The following is an 18,345-nucleotide window of genomic DNA, read 5'->3' as shown; positions in this document are numbered from 1 at the left end:
CGTTCGGGCAGTCGGTGAACTGCGTGTGCGCCCTGCATTTTATTGCGTTAAAGCCGCCTTCCCCCTTCTCTCCGCTCGAGCGCACAAACCGATTCCCCGTTCACCGGCCTCCCCTAAAGGGGGATTCTGAACGCGGCTTTGGGGCCATAAACTGCGGCCGTTCTCAACTCGGGTCTCCGGCTCCCGTATACGCGACGGGAGCGCGAAATGTGGCTTTTCTCAAAGCGAGGTCTACTCGGAAATGCTTGCCGAAGGCGAAGGACGGCCTTAAATTTTGCCCCAGTCTCCCATTCGAATCGCACTCGAATAGCGGTGCACATCGATGCACCCACCACGAATGGGAAGTCATTAAAGAAATACCAGGGGAAGGCTGTATTCAATGCTTACTCTGTTGGGGATCACAGTGACAAATTGGCTTCGGTAAGAGGAACAGCGGTCCTAACGCGCCGCGCACGCTCAGCAGCGCCCATAAATTACTCTGCACGGAACAATTTAGTGCAATGTCCGGATCAGCACTGCATCGACCGCGCCCAAGTATGGCATTTATTTAGGTTTCACGGGACGGAATGCGAGCAAACGCGGGTAATGGGGCATCTGGAGAGGCATAACGAGCCAGACATCATTAATTACGCTTCCCCAATTTGCTTCCGTTTTTCTTTTTTTCGGTTCCACCGCGCGTCACTGCAACCGGGGGAGAGCCGGGAGAACATTGCGAATGCGTTTCAAGCGTTGCGAGTTTTATATCGCCCAAGACTCTTCGCATACGCCGGAATTTTTACTATTATCGTGGGGCATAGAGTTAGAATAAATGGGCACCAACACAACTAAAATGCAGCATCGTGCAGCTTCTTTTATTGGCACGCCTGTAACTGAGGCGCGTTGTGCCAAGTTTACGGGAATTTCGCGATGGCGAAATCGTTGGCAAGCTTTATCGCCCGTGGTGTGTGGAAGCGTACTCTTTCCTTCATTAGAGTAGGATACAAATTTCTCTCTCTCTCTCTCTCTCTCTCTCTCTCTCTCTCTCTCTCTCTCTCTCTCTCTCTCTCTCTCTCTCTCTCTCTCTCTCTCTCTCTCTCTCTCTCTCTCTCTCTCTCTCTCTCTCTCTCTCACACACACACACACACACACACACACACACGCACGCACGCACGCACGCACGCACGCACGCACGCACGCACGCATGCACGCACGCTCAGCGAAGCATGCGTTTGAACGCAACTGGCAGATCTATTGTTTCGAAAACTGGCGAACCGGAGGATACTTTGTACTTTTGCTTTAGCGCCAGTACATAGACACTTTTTGTTCAGGTTGAACGTTCGCTAATTCTGTTCGGTGAGCATCTTTTGAGATGTTCAGACGTGTGGCAGACATAGACAGGCGTTGTATACCGGGGCCAAGAAACTGGCAAGAAATGCGAATAAACGAACCCACCTAGAAAAGGGGGAGAATAGCAGCCATTGTACGCCAACGCAAATAGGACTAGGCTGCTCTGTTTCTGCGGGAATCGTGTGCACAGGTCAGTTTTTTCGCTTTATGGAATCAACAGTGGAATCGAGGGAGTTAAAACACCGATCAAACATGATCTCTGTTTCTGCTACGACAAATACCAAGACATTCACGAGCTTGATTGAACAAGTTCTGTTCTGGGAAATTCAAAAATATATATTTCCGAAACGAGAGTGACGATCGGGATTTACGAGGACGTTTTCTGTTCTTAGCGAAGTGAATATTGCCGCTAAGGTGCGTTTATATTTTATTTTGTGCCGGCGGCAGGTCGCGCACCGTTATCCCTCTTTTTTCGGAGCCAGCAGCTAGCTAGGCTTGATATCGTCGCCGCCGTTCCAACGAAAGCCACTCGAATGATCACACATTATCGCTAGCCGTTGCCGACATTTTGCGACCGTTCAACATATAGTGGTATAATTGCGTCGATGTTTGAATGGTCTATCAGTTGATGGTGATAGGCAACCGGTTTCCGGCAGCGCAGGCGGTATTTATTCGAAAACTACAAAAAACGTCATTGAGCAGAAAATTCTAGCGCTCGCGAATTATTCCACAATTTCTCTACGGCAAGGCTCATAGCCCAGGTGTTGCTTCAACGGGTAAAACCACAATTTGTACGAGTTTATTACAAATTATGAACACTTATGAATATTTTTTTTGCTTTTGTTTCACAAATGTCAACATAGACAAAATAAGTTCTATTGCCAGTTGTTTTTTCTTTTTTTTCGTTAGCGAAGCGTTCTACAGTAGCCGACGCATAATTGTTCGCTACATATTCAGCTTCGTTGCAACCTATGACGATGGTATACTTTCCGTTCAGTTGTACAAGTTAATTTTTTTTTTGCACAAAAAAAAAGGGAGAGAAGAAAATATGCAAGAACAGATGTTTTGGAATTCAAACAAGTTCCTGTGGCGGCAACGTGAACATGTTTCTAAATTGCCGTGGTCAAAAAAGACCACGAAAAAGAAAACGAAACATAGAAAAAAAATGCAGCGCTTGCATTGTAAATGCCTTCAACAACCCAACACAGCGTATACATATACTTCTGCCGGAAGCAGAGGTCTACGAGGCAATGCGACCACCGGTTGTCTGCCAAACGTACTTGTTAACACTTCCCGAGGTTTACCTTCGCAAATTGAAGTGTTCTGAATAAGTTTCTAGTTGTCTTTTTTTCCCCCTACGTACGCTCAAAGTTACAGCGGTTCTGCGCCAAGACCAGCAAGTAACTTTTACTCGTTCCTCCGTCTCTATGTGAACACAATGGGGGAACAAGTGTTCGCCGACCGTCATTTGTTTACCAACCGCTTGTCTGCGCCTCTTTCGCATCCGCGGTAGAAAAGAACAGGGCTCCGGAAGCGCAGCTTAGCTTGGCCCGAAAGCGTGCGCTCGCGGCTGCGCCGTGCCACGGCCGTTCCCAGTTGGACTGAAGTTTCGGCGTGCCCGTGAGACCGCTGTCGCGAAGAATTTCATCCGGCGGCCACGACGATGGCCGGGTACGAACGTACGCGTCGCTCGCTAACAGACAAAGAAATTTGCGCTGCACACGAGATGCCCCCGAGGACGCTGGCTCGAGCTTTTCGTCTTTGCTGAGACCTCGGAAGTCTGTAAGCATGATGAAAACGAAGTTAGGGGTGCCAGGCGGGAAGGGAAGCTTGGCTTGTTGAACCGCGCGAGGCGCGCTCGAAGAGATAGATGCTCGGCTGTACGGCATGCAGCGACCTACAAGACCTTCCAGCGCCTTTTTTTTTTTTTTGAGAGGTTCGCAGCACGGAACGTTCAAGCAAACTTTTCTGACATCAGGCGATCCGCTGCAGATGCTCCCTTAACTTTCACGAACACAGATAAAGTTATGAGATTAGTGGAGCAGACTAAATGCGGCACAAAATAAGCAGACGGGACGAACTGCAATCCCGCCTGCTTTTATCATTTTGTGCTCTGCCTTTGACGCTAGCGTTATCAACCTCTCAACCTATGACTCGACCTCTATAAATACTAATGGAACTCGTTTAACCATGAATAAATGAGCGTATTTTATTGGGTTATACATGAAAGCAATTTAATTTATGTTTTCTGTTTAAACAGTTTGCTCCTGACAAAAAAATAAAAACCCATCGCTATGCTGTTTCTTGCCCAGTTCTTTGCAATACGGCAACAGTGTTCGTATATTCTCAAATCAGTGACAGAGCGTTGGTTCAGCCTGTATTTAGGGATATTGATTTCTCCACTCAGGACTTACGACGCTGTTGCTTTAAACGACCAAGAAACACGGTATTCCAGATGCCGTGTTACTTCCCCGTCTCGCAGCACCAGCAGCAGCGTTCCCCCCAGATGAATAGTGACTCCTCGTATTCCTCAGAACCCCGTGCCACTTGTACCGCACTGAGAGCTTGCTTTTCTCAGCCACTGAACATCCAATAAAAGGGGCCCGTTGTGGCGCGCGGACAAGCACTAAGACGCAAGACAAAGCGCGCGAAGAAACAAGGCAGCCCAGAACGAAACATCATCAGAAAACGCGCGGGGTGGAACACTCGGCCGATCGTTGCCGACCGCGCCACCACCCTTATATACAGCGTCGACCAAAAGTACACCCGCAGCGCACGCAGTGGCTCGGAACAGCTTGATCTCGCCGCTGCACGCGGAGGGGGCGCGGGGGACGACGCTTACTTTCCCGCAGGACGAAACCCAGGCATTGGGGTTTTCGGTTACGAGCCCTGAGTTCTCCTCCCCGGCCTGCGCAGCTCGAGGAAAGTGCGCTCGTTGGAGCGAAACTCCGCGCGCTCCAACGCAGACAGGCAAGGCCGTGGAGTTGCAATATAGCCGCGTTATCCCTTTGGTAGAACCACTGGCGCGATTCGGGAGTCAGTAAACCACGCGGGTAGTTTTTAATTCTGGCAGCTTGGAGGATTGTAGTGCTGGCCTTTGATCCCGAGAGGTGTCTCCCAGCTCAGCCGGCTAAAAACAGCGCACGTGAAAGCCGGGGAGCGACCTTTTGCTCCCATATTTGCCAGTTTATCCTCATCATTCTCGTTTTCTTGCCTTCTTTGTCGGCGTTTCCAAGGTACTGTTGCCTGCTCCCACCACCTCTGGGAGGTTACTTCCCTCAGATTCGTGGCTGCGAAATAGTGCAGCAGTTTTCGTAGACCAGCTTGCATGCCAATCACGGCACCGTCTACAGGTGAAGCTCATGAACGCAGCAGCGCACGATGATGCTCCAGTGCTCTACGCACGCGCCGAAGTTTGTATCGAGAAGCGCGTACAAGACCGGGCAGGAAAGAAGGTAGTACTACGATATGATTCAACGTGCACGAGCGTCGAAATCGAGAGCGTTCTGTACTCACAGGCGCTTTCCTTGCATGACAACTATCGCTGTAAGCTACGAACACTGCAAGTGTTCGTAGTTCACGGAAAATACTTGACAGCTGCTGAGAGAATAGTCACGGCAGTATGGCGTGTTGTGGCCATTGTGGTGAAGCCCAATTTTGTAGGGTGTAGTAACTATTCGAGTACAACGCAGTGACCAAAGAAAAAAAATATATGAACGATAGCAATGGTAAGGGTAACCCAATATTTTCGTTAAATATATTTGAAACCAAAAATTGCTTTCTTGGTCGAAGTAAGACGGATTCAAGTTCCGTAGAAAGCCGGGCTGGTTGGCAGTGGTTTGTTAAGCAAACTGCGCACAAATAAACAAGGATAAAAATTAGTTGTGAAGCGCGTTTGTGTGTTATTCTTTCTCTCGCATTCTCCTTCTTTTTTCTCTAATTGTTCTTTCTCTGTCTGCTGGTAAATTAAAAAAAAGGCGCTCGGGTCATTCGTCTATTTTGTTTTATTGTTGTCGTGTTTTGACACTGCCAGCTTTTCGTGAAAGTATTGCAGTATTCTCGAAATAATCGAAAAGCCGTCATGATTCCTGCTCTAGAATACATGCTAAACTCTTAGTAAACGAGCAATTTCAGCTGAAGCAGCGTGTGGCACATGTTTAAAGAAGAGAAACCGCCAGTCAGGACTCTTTTGCGCCTACCTAACACTGATGTACTATATAATAAGCAGCGGCAGCACAATCGGAGCGCGCAATGACTTATCAGTAGCAAGAAAAAAAATGTGTATGTCGGTGTTCGCGCTGTCCAGGCAGAAGATTCCCTGTAAGGTTATTTTTCACCTTTGCAATGGAGCACAGACCAGTGAGACCACTTTCCTTTTTACCATATAAGGTGAGCAATGTAAGGACGCTCCTTTATTCAATGCGTTTATTTTTTAACCACGAGTGCCAGCGATTTAAGTCGGCCATCCCTGCCTGTCCCTTGGTGTAACTGCAGAAAAAAAAAGCCACAAAAAGTGGCATCAGATTCGATGGCCGCAACCACCATGACAGCGCACGAAGCGGTTGGGAAATGAAGAGCTTCCCGAATGAGAAAGGCGCGAGGGAAACTGTAAGAAAGCAAGCGAGACGGGCAAGCCGGCTTAGACGATTCGGCGTGCCGAGATTAGGGCCCAGCGACTCGCACCACGGCAGGGAAGGAGCTGCCGCACCTTCCTCCACTCCGTGGAGAAATCTTCGCCAGCCGCAAAGCCTTTTGTCCCACGAGTCGCTCTCTCCGTTATTTCAGATCAAAATGCCAGCTACAGCTAGTTGTGTTTGTTGTTTCTTCTCCCAGACAACGCACCAGGGGAAAACAGTGGGGAACGCGGGTTGCACTCGAGGGACTTGCGTCCCTGCGAATGTCTTTCCCGCAAGTCGAGTTCGCCATCAATGGAGCAGAAAAGAAGGGGGCATCGAGCGCTTCGGGATATCGGAAATGCCAAGGGGGGCCTCGTTTCTTGTGGCGTTCGGCTTCACAGCACAGTTGTGATGTACCGAGGAGAAGCAGAAGTAAAATATCTGTACGTGAGATAAAAAAGAAGTTGAGGGGAACTATAATAAACGACAAAAAAAAAAAAGAAAAGAAAACTGGGAATATAATTCATTGAGTCTTTTGACAGCAATACAGCTTGCAAAAACCAACACACGAGGTGCTAGTCTCCCAAAAAATTTGTCCCCCCCCCCCCCCAAAAAAAAAAAAAAACCGGTCCACTAACGAGAAAATCCGGGTCACTAAGAAATCCGGGCCACTAAATCTCCAATAACGTGGAACATGGGGAGGGGCGAAGCATGCAGTGTATAAGTGTATTCAAAGATTGTAAGTCCCTCCTGCCACACGGCGCGCGTTGTTTGGGCGCCGGAGAAGCGCCGGTGGGAGGAGCAATCGCGTGCTTGCTGAGGCGGTGGCGCCCCCTCTTGCGTCCAACCGGGTTTAAGCAATTTGCATTCCCCATCTACCCCAGTTTGAGGTAGTGACAAGGGTCAACGCGAGTGCAGTGCAATGCCTGCGCTTCGCCCTGGAGGCTCGCCCTCGGTGATCAACGAGGCCCCGGCACCAGGTAAGTATGCATTTTCTTGCTTCCATTGACCACGCGACCCGATCAGCCCTAGCGTCGAGAGCCGGTGGGTATTTGAGTGTAACACAAATTACGACCAGTCTACAAACAGCTTTTGCTTGTGCTTGACGATTGCTGAAGCGGACCAAGGGTGTTTTACAAATCTCAAAATTATGTTAGTTTATTTCGAACCGGTTTTCTTTTACTCGCGTTACGTTTTAGCGGGAGGCGTTGGGAAACGAGTGTCCCGGTGTTTTAGTACCGTGACTACATGAGACGAGGACGACAGGAGACGCCGACAGTCCGAACCCCTAAAACAAATATAAAAGAATTAATTCGGGGAAACGCAGCGTAAAATACAGAAGGACGGCGTTGCAGTAGATTATGCGGAATCACAAAAGCGCTATTAGAATAATCACTTGCTTATGCATAAATGTTGAAACTGTTCGCGGAGTGTTTAACCACCTTGCAGTTCCATTTAAAATGAACAGCCACAAAAAAATGTAAATAAAGCACGACGAAATCTTCACAACTCTTAAAAGTCACGCCTGTCGTCATGTTCGGGAAACCGTGGACCCCTCAACATGAGTACTTAGGCATTGCTATTTTATAACTTTGCCTGAAAGGTCAGCTGACAAAAATTGGCCGCGTATCTGCTCGACAAAAGACGACAGTCTTTGTCTACATTTGCCAAGTAAATGCCTCCCTTTGCTTTCCCGCCCACCTCTCATGCTGTTCCTCTTCCGTCGCGCTCCTCCCAAGGTAAAGACACCAAAGGTTTGCTTAAAGCATTTTCAATTTTACCGCGTTCCACTGCTCCAGACCGGGTGCCTCGATGCCAGCGCTGCCGTACGGCGGAGACGCGCGTGAATCGAGGCGCCGTACTTCAACGTTTAGAGAACCACGTTGCCCTACTTCACGTGCGCTCCAAGCAGAACGTGGAACCTATCTAGTGGAACCTTTTGTTGCTGTTTCCGTGTGATTTCTCAAATGCCCCTAGAATCACGGGCAACAGCAGGCGACGGTTTTCTGCAGTATATGTATATCATTTGCTATCGCAAAAACCAAGCATCCTAATTTTTTTTAAATAAAGGAACGCTGCAAATATCACTTATGTATTGATGTTATGCCTTATGTTTGCGTGATGTCTTGTTGTTGTTCAGCAATGTTGACAAGTATGAACATTGACACCGGACTTAGACGTTTAGATTTGGCTGTGAGCATATAAGACTATTGCGCAGATTTCGCTTCGCTTTGGCCGGTTGGCTGAATCGAGTCACAGACAGACTGACAGACAGACAAACAGACAGGCAAAAATTTATGGGTTTAAGTAGCCCAAGAAAGACTATCGTCTTTAAAACTTCAGAGCATTCAGAGTGGGCGATAGTCTTCCGCTAGGAACGTTGACTTCCCTTTCTATGAGATAACTCACGCTTCTTCTATCTGAAGCGATTACAACACCAAGTTCCTGGTACCCTCGAGAGACTCCAAGTTAATTTTGTCGGCCGCAGCCCCAATTCCTGACACTTTGTTACCGTGACGTGCACGTCGCTCAAGAAACGCTTCAGCGGAAGTGTTGCCCGCTGGGTTCTTACCTGTGAATTATTACTCTACACTTCGCTGTGAATAATGGTTAGTCCAGCGGACGATCGTCCTTCACGCGGTGGTTGCCCTGTTCGGGATGCACCTTGTCAGAAAATAGTGCGGCGACCTAATGCGTCTCGAACTCGCGGGCGGTGACACCGAATCTCTCGTATGTCAAGTGGATGTTGGTTGAGGGCGCCCACATTCATCATGATTACTGCGGGAACACTTGGAAGGAAAGCCGTCGATGCAAACCGACAAGGGCAATGCATTATTCGCTCTCCTACACCGTTCGTTACTTAGCGAGTCCCTTCATGCACGCTGAGGTAAAGAAAAAGGAAGCCGTTACAGGTATTGTGAGGTACACAGCCCGATCCTCAACGTAATAGATGCAGTGTTGAAGACCGTCTTCTACAGTAATGAAGGCGAGCGCCATCGTGCTTCCATTTTTTTTGTCGTTGTGTGCACAAAAATAAAAATAAAATAGCTTAGCAAGGCATTACGCAAGAAATTGGCGCCACCTAAAGCGCAACCCCAAAATCTTCGTGTCCAGGAAGGGCGGAGTGGAGCGGAGACAAACGATATAAGGTGGTTGCAAAATAGAGATGAATGGGGCGCACTCCCTAAATCTTTACTTTTTCGTACCGTCTCACCTCACACTCGTAGTGGGGGCTTGGAGAAAAGAGCACCAAAGGAGTAGGGGGCAGATTACTGGCGCGCCTCAAGACACGTCGCGGTCTTCTAGGAGGTCACCGTTTTACTCGCGGATGGCCTTTCTTTTCCCGCGTCCTTTCTTTAAACCGCTGTGGGCAAATTTAGGGCCACGATTTATGCTGCGTCTTTTAAAGCGCTACTTTTCTTTCCTTCTTAAAAGAATAACTGAAGTGCCTGGCAGTCACTTTCTGGGTGGGTGGAGCCATTCTTGGGATCCCTTCTGGCAACGAACATAAATTGGTACTAAAGGACAATGGATGGCAGAAGCGTGCCGTCTGGTGGCTGGTCGCGTTAACTTTCGAAAACTTCAATCCTATCACTGCTTGGGCGAGCGAGGTCTGCTTTCTGAAACACGTCTTGCAGGAACTCATCACTGGCGGGTCCGAGAGGAAAAGAGAGGAGAGGGCTGTTTTTTCTCAGCAAGCGTAGTTCGAACTGGCATTGTTATGTTTGCAATGCCTTCCACAAGACTCCCTTCCCCTGGCCAGGCTCTGAGGGATATTCTGCCACTACGATCTATTCCCGATCCCCTATACTTGTCAGAACACTTGCCATTGGGAACCGAAGCAACCAAACCCGTTCAAATAGGAACGCCGCCTGCAGAGTTGAAGAATAAGAAGGAAGAATGAAGCGAAACATGTACAGTTTAGTAATGTACGATTAACTGTTGTTTTAATCGTAGTAGTTGAATCAATATCATCATGGCTTGGTGCTGTTATTATGCCAAACAGGGCTGCTACCGTGTCAGTCTAGTAGGCGCTGTTACCATGCCAAGCATAAGAGGTGGTGAAACCATTCTTTCTTGTTTGTGCGGCGCGCCAACGAAAAAATTGTGGCGCTCGGAATAAAATTTCGTTTTGTTGTTCAAGTTGTAGTTTGTGCGACAAAACTCTAGTAGGCTTTGTTCTGCTTGCGCTATTCAGTATTAGGTGTATCGCCACCCCCCCCCCCTTTTTTTTTTTCGTTGTATCTTATTTTACGCGCGGGTGAGAAGGGCCATACTTACTTTCATCCTTTCTTGGCATTGCTGGAAAATGTACGACATGTTTAAGCAAAATAACAAAAAAAATATGCTAACCTTGCTATTCAGGATGACATGGCAAAGAGGTAAAGCAAAAAAAGTTAACGGTTAAAGGTTAGTTAACAAGAAAACGAAAAATACGTATTTGAACAAGAAGCGCTACCGCGCTTCTCGTTCAAAATAATGAGCATGAAGCGGCATCTGCAAGCTCACGAGTTGCGAATTTAAAGACAAAAGAGGGAAATAGGCGCTTGAACCTTGGTGCTTTGTTTCACAACAAAAAAGAAACAAGGAAAGGAAGAAGGAGGAGTAACAGGAGGAAAAGCAGCCAGATAGCGAGCGAAGAAAGCAGCAAGAAATAAAGAACAGAGAAAATAGACAAGGAGACATGAGGAGGATACCGGCGCGACCGTAAAGCGCGATGCAAACTATCGAATTTGCGAGCTGAGAAAGGGTTGCACGCCCGCATCTGATAGCCGGAATTCGTCCCGCGCCGCGGAGGCCAAACGACGTGTCCTCCCATCTCTCGGAACGAGGGCATTCCCTACAACAGTAACACAGCGGGCGTTGACGTCACAACCGGCTTATTTGATTGTAGAAAGAAAAAGAGGGAGAGAAAGAAAAGAAGAAAGATAGAGAGAGAAAAGAAAGAAAGGAAGGAATAAAGAGAAGAGAGTAATGAAAGGAAGGAAAAAGAAGAGAAAGGAAGGAAGGAAAAGAGGGATGGAGGGAGGGAAACGAAGGAAGGAAGGAACGAAGAAAGAAGAAAAAAAAAACAGTGGTTGATTCCTCCGTCATAGGCATCGGTAAAACACGAAAGTGAAATGTGCGGCGAAATCTGCGGCTGAGCATGATTTGCGGGTCGGTGGCTGTCTTGTGGGTGTGCTTGGCAAGCGAAGTCATGCTGGTGGGCCGTTTCGGCAAAGGTGTACTGGCGTCATTTGCGTGACTGATATGACGTCAGTGAAATCTTGGTGCATCTCGGCATAAAACTCTTTCGCGTTAGAATATAAAGCCCGAAAAAGAACAACCCTAAGTATAACGTACTCTTTTGTACTAAAGGTTGCTTCCCCGCAAGAAGACCCTGTGTGCAGGGGTGTACCCTTTACAGGCCGCTTTCTTCGTTGTACTGGCGTCATTTCCGTGAGGGATATGACGTCAGTGAAATCTGTGTATATCGGAATAAAACACGTTCGTGTTAAGGAAGGAAGGAAGGAAGGAAGGAAGGAAGGAAGGAAGGAAGGAAGGAAACAGCTGAAATAAGACAGAAAAAAGGTCAGGAAGGAAGGAAGGAAGGAAGGAAGGAAGGAAGGAAACAGCTGAAATAAGACAGAAAAAAGGTCAGGAAGGAAGGAAGGAACGACGGAAGGAGGGACGGAATAGTATGAGGGAATCACTAAATAGAACAGACACCTGCAGAGACACATTGCGTTTACGTGGCGCGCTGCACGAGTCTAGTCTGGGATGACAAAAACGCGCGACATGGTGGCCGCAACTCCGGGAATTCGCACAAGAAGCACGTCCCAGTACTGCGAATGCAGATCGAGGCATACGCTGGGTATGCGGGGATGCCACGGTTTCCCATCGAGATTCCATCTGCACATGCTGCGATGCGCGTTACTTCGCTCTCAAAATGTATCAAACTTGCGTGTATTGTGTCGGGGTTAGCGCGAGGCTGGCGCTTGGAAAAAATAAAATGATCAATAATGATTTCCTATAGTTTATCTACACACTGTTAGATTCGGTTGCCGAGAAAAGCAGGAGCCGCCGTACTTTTCATGCATCCGGGAAATGCCTGCGCTGGGACAATAATACACCTCGATAACGCGTACCGCTTAAGTACTGGACATAAATGTAGCATTCAGTGCTCGTGTACGTTTCCCCGTTATATGATAAAAAAGCAAAAAGTTAATCCTTTCGAAAAAAAAATTCCCTCGCACTTCCCCGAGGGGGGGAGTGTGTAAGTGCGAATGCACGGTTGTTGATTGCGCGATTACGGTGGATATCATGATCTTGGAGTGGAGAGGAGGCGCCCAACACCCGCAGTCACTGAGCGGAGAGAGGAGGAGAGTAGCGCCCGCCGTTAGGGTGAGGGCTACACGAGCGCCCTCACGCGTCGGAATGCGGAGCGCCCGCTACGCGAGCGAGAGCTCTCCCGCCCGAAGTGGAGAGGAGGCGCCCAACGCCCGCAGTCACTGAGCGGAGAGAGGAGGAGGAGAGTAGCGCGCGCCCATCTCCCCCCGTTGCTAGGGAAGACGAGGAGGAAGACGAGGAGCGCGCGTACCCGCAGCTGTTGCTATGCGGACGACGGCGGCGGACGATTCAGGCTCGCTTAAGAAGTGCATTCGCACTTAAAATTTGGAGAACGCTCCGGGTTAATTTTTAACATTTGGACTTCTTTTCGATGAACACAAGCTTCCTGCGGAACGCCATCCCGCTAAGGTTGCGAACATTCGCAACCAGTGCGAGAATGATGGTACGAAGAATGCGTTGGCCACGAGGTAATTGCTGTCGGAGGAATTCGAAATATATAGGCACGCCTGTTCAGTTGCATAGCCTTTACTACACACCAGATAACGAAAATTTACGTTTCACGCAACGCGCCAAAGAGGGGCCGAGCGGGAGGCTACAGAAGGAGTTTGCGGCAGTTAGCGCGGAGAGAGAGAGAGAGAGAGAGAGAGAGAGAGAGAGAAAAACTTTATTGAGTAAGAATTAACTTTGTTGAGTTAGCGCGAAAAAAAAATAATGCACCTCTCCGTCTGCCGACGACGACGGTTGAACGCGAAGCTTTCTCGTGACGGATTCTTTGGCTGTCGTCTGAGTTCGGAGTGAATTCTGACCATGCCGAAATGGAGCAATGGAACAGACGCTGGCTTCATAACGAGAGGGACCCAGGTCCGATTCCGGCCATTGAAGCATTTTTTTTTCTTTCACTTCCCTCACGATCATTCATCATGATCGGCAGAGAAAATTGGCTTTCCTGCAAGGCATTTTCGCGTTACAGACGCCATCAGTGAGAACACTAAGGCTTCATCTTAGAATAAATTCGGAAATAGAATTCGGAAACTAACGCATTTCTAAAACACATAGAAAAAATTCCAGGTACACTTCCGCTTCGCCAACGTGTCCACCGAAATCTCGCAATTCTAAATTTTTCTCGGAATACTTTTGGTTGGGGAGTATACTCCGGAGATCTGAGCTTACCGACCAGAAGCAAGGGTGCGAGAGCGGAGTACAGCAAGACACGGCATCGCCGAGCCCTCGCTCATATACCAAGGTATCTTCCGTCAGCTGTTAGGGGCGAGCTGTCGTAAACTTAATCTTGCCCTGGCGGAGGTCGCCCTGCGCCAGCCGCCGGTTCGGTGCTGCCTCGCGTGGGGATGCTTAACGGGCGGATCACGTTCCGCCGCTCTTCGCCTTCGTCGTTTCTTTCCTCTGACGTGCCCCTTGTGTCGGCGCGTGCCCAACGTATTTGCGTGCCGGGAACCGATAGTGCGGACATGGCGAAAGCTTCTCAAAATAAGCGAAGCTGTCGTGTCCAAGGCGGGTAAAAGGATCGCCCTGGTTCCTCTTGTGTTGTTTCATTGGAATTCCTTACGAGTAGGCCGGCCCGTACTGATAAGCAAAAACAGATCAGGATGATTTACATATTCTGGAATGGTAATTTCAGCTGTGTAGCTTAGCGTGTTAAAGGGACCCTGCAACACTTTTTTCAACCTTTTTTGGAATCTTAAATGCTTGCAAACGTAGCCACCTGACACACCCAGTACTAAGATTAGGGGTCGTAAAGTACCTCAGCCAAAAATCACCGCTCTATGCCCATCAGATAACTTGTAAACTCGCTCAGACGATTTTTTCTCTTTGCCGGTCTTGATGTTCTTCGACGGTCCGAATAACGTCACTGAGGCCATGTAGCAGCTGTTGCCCGGTTTTCCTTCGGTTGCAGCAATGAACGCTTTTCGATAGCAACTAAAAAAAAATGCCACAAAATCACACAAAATGCCACAAAAATGCCACAAAATGCCGAGCAAATCACGCAGTGCCACTGCGTGCTGGCTATAACTATAGCTTTCGTAGTGGTTCCAGACGCGAAGGAAAGAAGGCAAGCGTTTATCCAAAGTGTTGCAGGGTCCCTTTTGCAGGTATGCAGTACCGGTACATCGGTGTATCTCGGTTGCTTTCGGCTTGCTAATTGGGAGAAGCTCGATTATTTTATAATTCGCTGCCACGTGCGGCTTGTCGAGCACCCAGGCCTTATCAGGTTAATTCGCCCTATCTCTCGTCTTCCTCTCTCATCGCTTTACAAAGTAACCGAATTTCAGTTCAATCCAATTCAGCTCATAGGCGTACTCAAGCCTAGCTGCTTACGTCTTACGTTTTACGCCTAAATGTGATGCCGAGACACGCCGAAGTCGACGCATTTCGATAGCATTGCGTAGAAATAAAGCTCACAACACGCGCAAACACGATGGCGTTGATGTTGACACTGCGTGAAGACTTTGGAGTCTGCGCATATCATCAAATTGCCTACGCTATACTTACTACTGTGGGAACACTGCACTTTTAGAAAACCGGGATCTAATACGATTGCACAATAGAAACGCGCTCGCTTGATTCGAGTGCTTTGTAATCTCCAATGCATTGTATTAAAAACAAATCACCCCCTCCTTTAACAAGTATCGCTTATAGCGAAAACAGTTTTTGTCCCAAGTACTCCGTTGTGGAGAGGGTCTACCGTATTCCTTTGTATCACCAATAAATGTTTAATGCAGTTAACAGAGTGATAAGTTAAAGCTGAAATTTCGGGGCTGGCGGCGAGAAGTTTTTATTGCAGCAGCCATCTCTGTTCTCATAGTCATTAGCCTCTCTAAGCAACAGGCGCTATCGGTTGACAATTTGGAGAAAAAAAAAACCGTTATTTTTAGTATTGGTGGCCTTTTGCCCAAGTTTAAGTAGGCAGACTACTCATCGAATGCACGTGCCAAGCAAGTCACAGCAAATTATGAGCGCTTACGCTTCCCACGCAAGTCTAGGAGTAGGCTGGCTTTGCCGCGAGGCTTCTGTAACAAGGGTGAAGAACGCTTTCACGGAAGAAGCATGTAAATTTGGTGGTTTGGTGCATGCCTAATGGTCAAAAGTGCAGCCTCCCGAGATGGGAAACAATATTAATAAAAGGTAACAAAACGTCAAGTAGGGACCTTCCCACATGCAAACGTCGTTGGAGTTTGAGGAACGTATCCTCAGAGGGTACATCTGAAATCTGCCAGCGAAGGTCGCCATACTTGTGGTAGGACACACAGGCACAAAATTAAAAAAAAAAAGAAACAGCAACCTCGCACCAGCTTTCCTGGGTTGCTCCCACAGTGCTGGAAAGGCCAAAATCAGTTATCACTATGAACCTCAGGGTCGCTCCTTCCCGCTGATGTATTTACAGCTTAAATAAACCATTATTGTTAACCCTTGCCAGTGTAACACAGGACGCTGTAATCCCGCAAATTTTGTTTTTCCAGTTTGCGCTGCAAACTGGAAGCCCAACTTTCCTTACGCCTAATATTTAGCAGACGCCTGGCTCCCCAGCGACTGCTCTAAACTGCTGCTTATGTGTTTACTGAACATTTTTCATTGCGAACAGTCCAGGGATGTAGTGGAATCAGACACTTCGCCTATTGCATTCTTCTTCGTTCGATTCGGAGCAAAGACATGACCACAAACACTTGGAGATGATCGCAACATTGCTGCACGCCGAAGAGGAAAAAGGCATGCCTGGTCACGTGACCATACGTTTTCCCCATTTTGATAGTTGAGGCTGGCTATGAAACTTGGCGTCGCAAGAAATACTTACCTTTGTCGGCGTCGTCGAGGTTTCTTCTGAGCGCCCGCCTCGAGCACTTCTTGGTGTCGAAGATGTACTCATTGATGAGACCGGCCAGCAGACATCCCGCCACTGGTCCGGCCCAGTACACCTGCGTTGGAACAATAGGAAACGACCTTAGCGGCTCCATCTTCCCGGGGATGCCGAGTTGCGAGGGGCGCAAACTAGGGGCGCAAGCGCTGGAAATTCGCTTGGTGACATCAGTACGCATGCATGCATGTGTGTGTTGTGTGTGTTGTGCTAACAAAGTTGTGCTAACAACTTTGTTAACAATGTTGTGCTAACAAGTTGTGCTAAGAAAGCTTGCAGCCCTATTCTCGCAGTGCTTGAGGTCTTTAACGGGACCGCAGGCGTGGAAAAGGCGAATTTAGTTCTTCTCCGTAATTTATTTCTTCTCTATTTAGTTCTTCGCCATAATTAGTTATGAGATCTCAGTAAGATCGCATGACTAGTTCTTCGTACACGACATGATTTGGTAGAAAGCTTTGTGTAAAGTGGTCCAATAACCACGAACCAAATCGCGTGTGTAGCTCCGTTTTTTGCTGTACGGAAAACGCTTCAGGTGTTCAGCGAATGTCGCTTACTTTATTTCTAGACAAAAAGAAAAAGAACCAGTGAAGAGGTGGCCACGACGAACAACGACGCTAATAAAGGTCGCGCAGTGGCTTCTGTCCTCAGCCGCTGTTTACGGCTTCCGTCTCCTGGCGCGGCACCCCGATCCGAAGACAGCGGCTGCACGGGAGGGTGCCATGCGGAAAAGAAATACGGCGCCCAAGAGGAGGAGCTCGTCGGGGTTGAGCGCGGAGCCCGAAACCTGGCAGAGTCGTTTGGGGAGCCCAAAATCGATCTCTAGCACCATGTGCAAGCGGCGGCAGCCAGATACTCGTTCTTGGTAGGCGAAACAAAAAAAAAAAAAGAACACCCAATGTGGGTCTGACCAAAATGTGTGGCGGTTGGAAAGGAAGGGTGGAAAATGGTCGAAGTGTGCGTCGGGTAAGAAGACACACGGTGACAACGGATACGACGAAATGAAGGGGGAACGTAAAACAAGAAAAAAAAAAATCATTTTGGTGGTGTTATAAACAAGAGAGAATAAAGCGGGCCTCGAGCATTGAGGGGCCACAGGAAGTCTCCTTTCTTCTGTCCTTGCAAAGCGCCCCCAGAGACCAATAAATTTGTTAAAGCCCGGATAAGAATGCAGAGACGGAGCATGCCCTGGTTGGTTGTGCCTAAACGGCTCTTCAGCTGTAGAGGAGTCCGTGTGCTTCATGTATGGGTGTCGAACCGAAACCCGAACCGAAATATGGAACCGAACCTGTATTTTTCCCAGAACCGAACCCGAACCGTTATTTTTTTGAGCACGCTGAACCCGAACCGGAAATAAAAGGAAAAGATAAATAACGATTACCGGTAAAATGTGTTGTTGGGCTAGTTGTGCATAATGAATTACGAAATTTGCGCTAACTGGACATACAGAGGAAGGAAGGCAAACAAAATTTCGTAATTCATAACGGTTACCCGTTCACGACGAAACGGTTCGCCCATCCGCTGTTGATTGCCATTCGGAATTTTTCTCTTTAGCGCACCATCCACTTCGTAACCTCTTCCGCACTTTTCCCTTAAGCGCCAGAAATGTGCAAGGCTGAGCAAACGAAATGTCGCACTCTCGGCAGCCTGCAGGCGATATGAAACATTGACTTTTCCCTTCCCTCGCTGCGACTGTGAAATGGGCGAACGATTACTGCACTGCGCAACAGCGGATGCCTACACCCGAAATTTCATAACTGTTTCATTTCAAATACACATGCTTTAAAAGGTAGTGCACTTGAAAATTGTAAATACTTGACAAGTGTGACCCTCAAGAGCTGCTCAGTGGCTAAGCTGTTGGCTGCTGACCACGAAGATACGGGATCGATAGCCGCACCCGGTAGCCCTTTTTTATGTTGATGAAAAGAGGAAACGCCATGCGTTGAGACTTCGACACATGTTAAAGATCCCGAGGTGGTCTAAATTAGTTTGCTGGCCTGCGATGTACGGTGTGTCTCATGACACATGAGTAGCTTCGGGGCATCAAACGCTGCAATATTTTTTTTTTTTTTTTGAAAAGTGTGGTTCCACGGGACAACGAAAAGGTCCACCCCGTGGTTTTAAATCAGTCCGCACTGAGTTAGTACACGAGTAATTTCTGCTCTTCTTTGTGCCTTCAACCATCGAATAAGCCAAACAAGGTATATT

General features: G+C 48.1%; 1 protein-coding gene and 1 non-coding gene across 3 annotated transcripts in view; both read right to left on the bottom strand.

Annotated features, from left to right (window-relative positions):
• Positions 1–18,345, bottom strand: part of LOC144152195 (aquaporin-like) — a 117,992-nt gene that overhangs the window by 6,899 nt on the left and 92,748 nt on the right. For both annotated transcript variants that reach the window (XM_077683424.1, XM_077683423.1), the window contains exon 4: positions 16,081–16,201. In XM_077683424.1, the coding sequence (XP_077539550.1) occupies positions 16,081–16,201 (121 nt within the window). The remainder of the gene's footprint in view (positions 1–16,080; positions 16,202–18,345) is intronic.
• Positions 6,763–6,930, bottom strand: LOC144154012 (U1 spliceosomal RNA). Its single transcript, XR_013319433.1, has one exon. It is a non-coding gene; the product is annotated as a U1 spliceosomal RNA (small nuclear RNA).

Source organism: Haemaphysalis longicornis, unplaced genomic scaffold (assembly GCF_048455015.1).
Source record: "Haemaphysalis longicornis isolate Haplotype H1 unplaced genomic scaffold, Haemaphysalis longicornis Haplotype H1 scaffold_9, whole genome shotgun sequence".
NCBI lineage: Eukaryota > Metazoa > Arthropoda > Arachnida > Ixodida > Ixodidae > Haemaphysalis > Haemaphysalis longicornis.
Note: the sequence above shows the minus strand (reverse complement) of the source record. Positions and strands in the feature narration are given on the sequence as shown.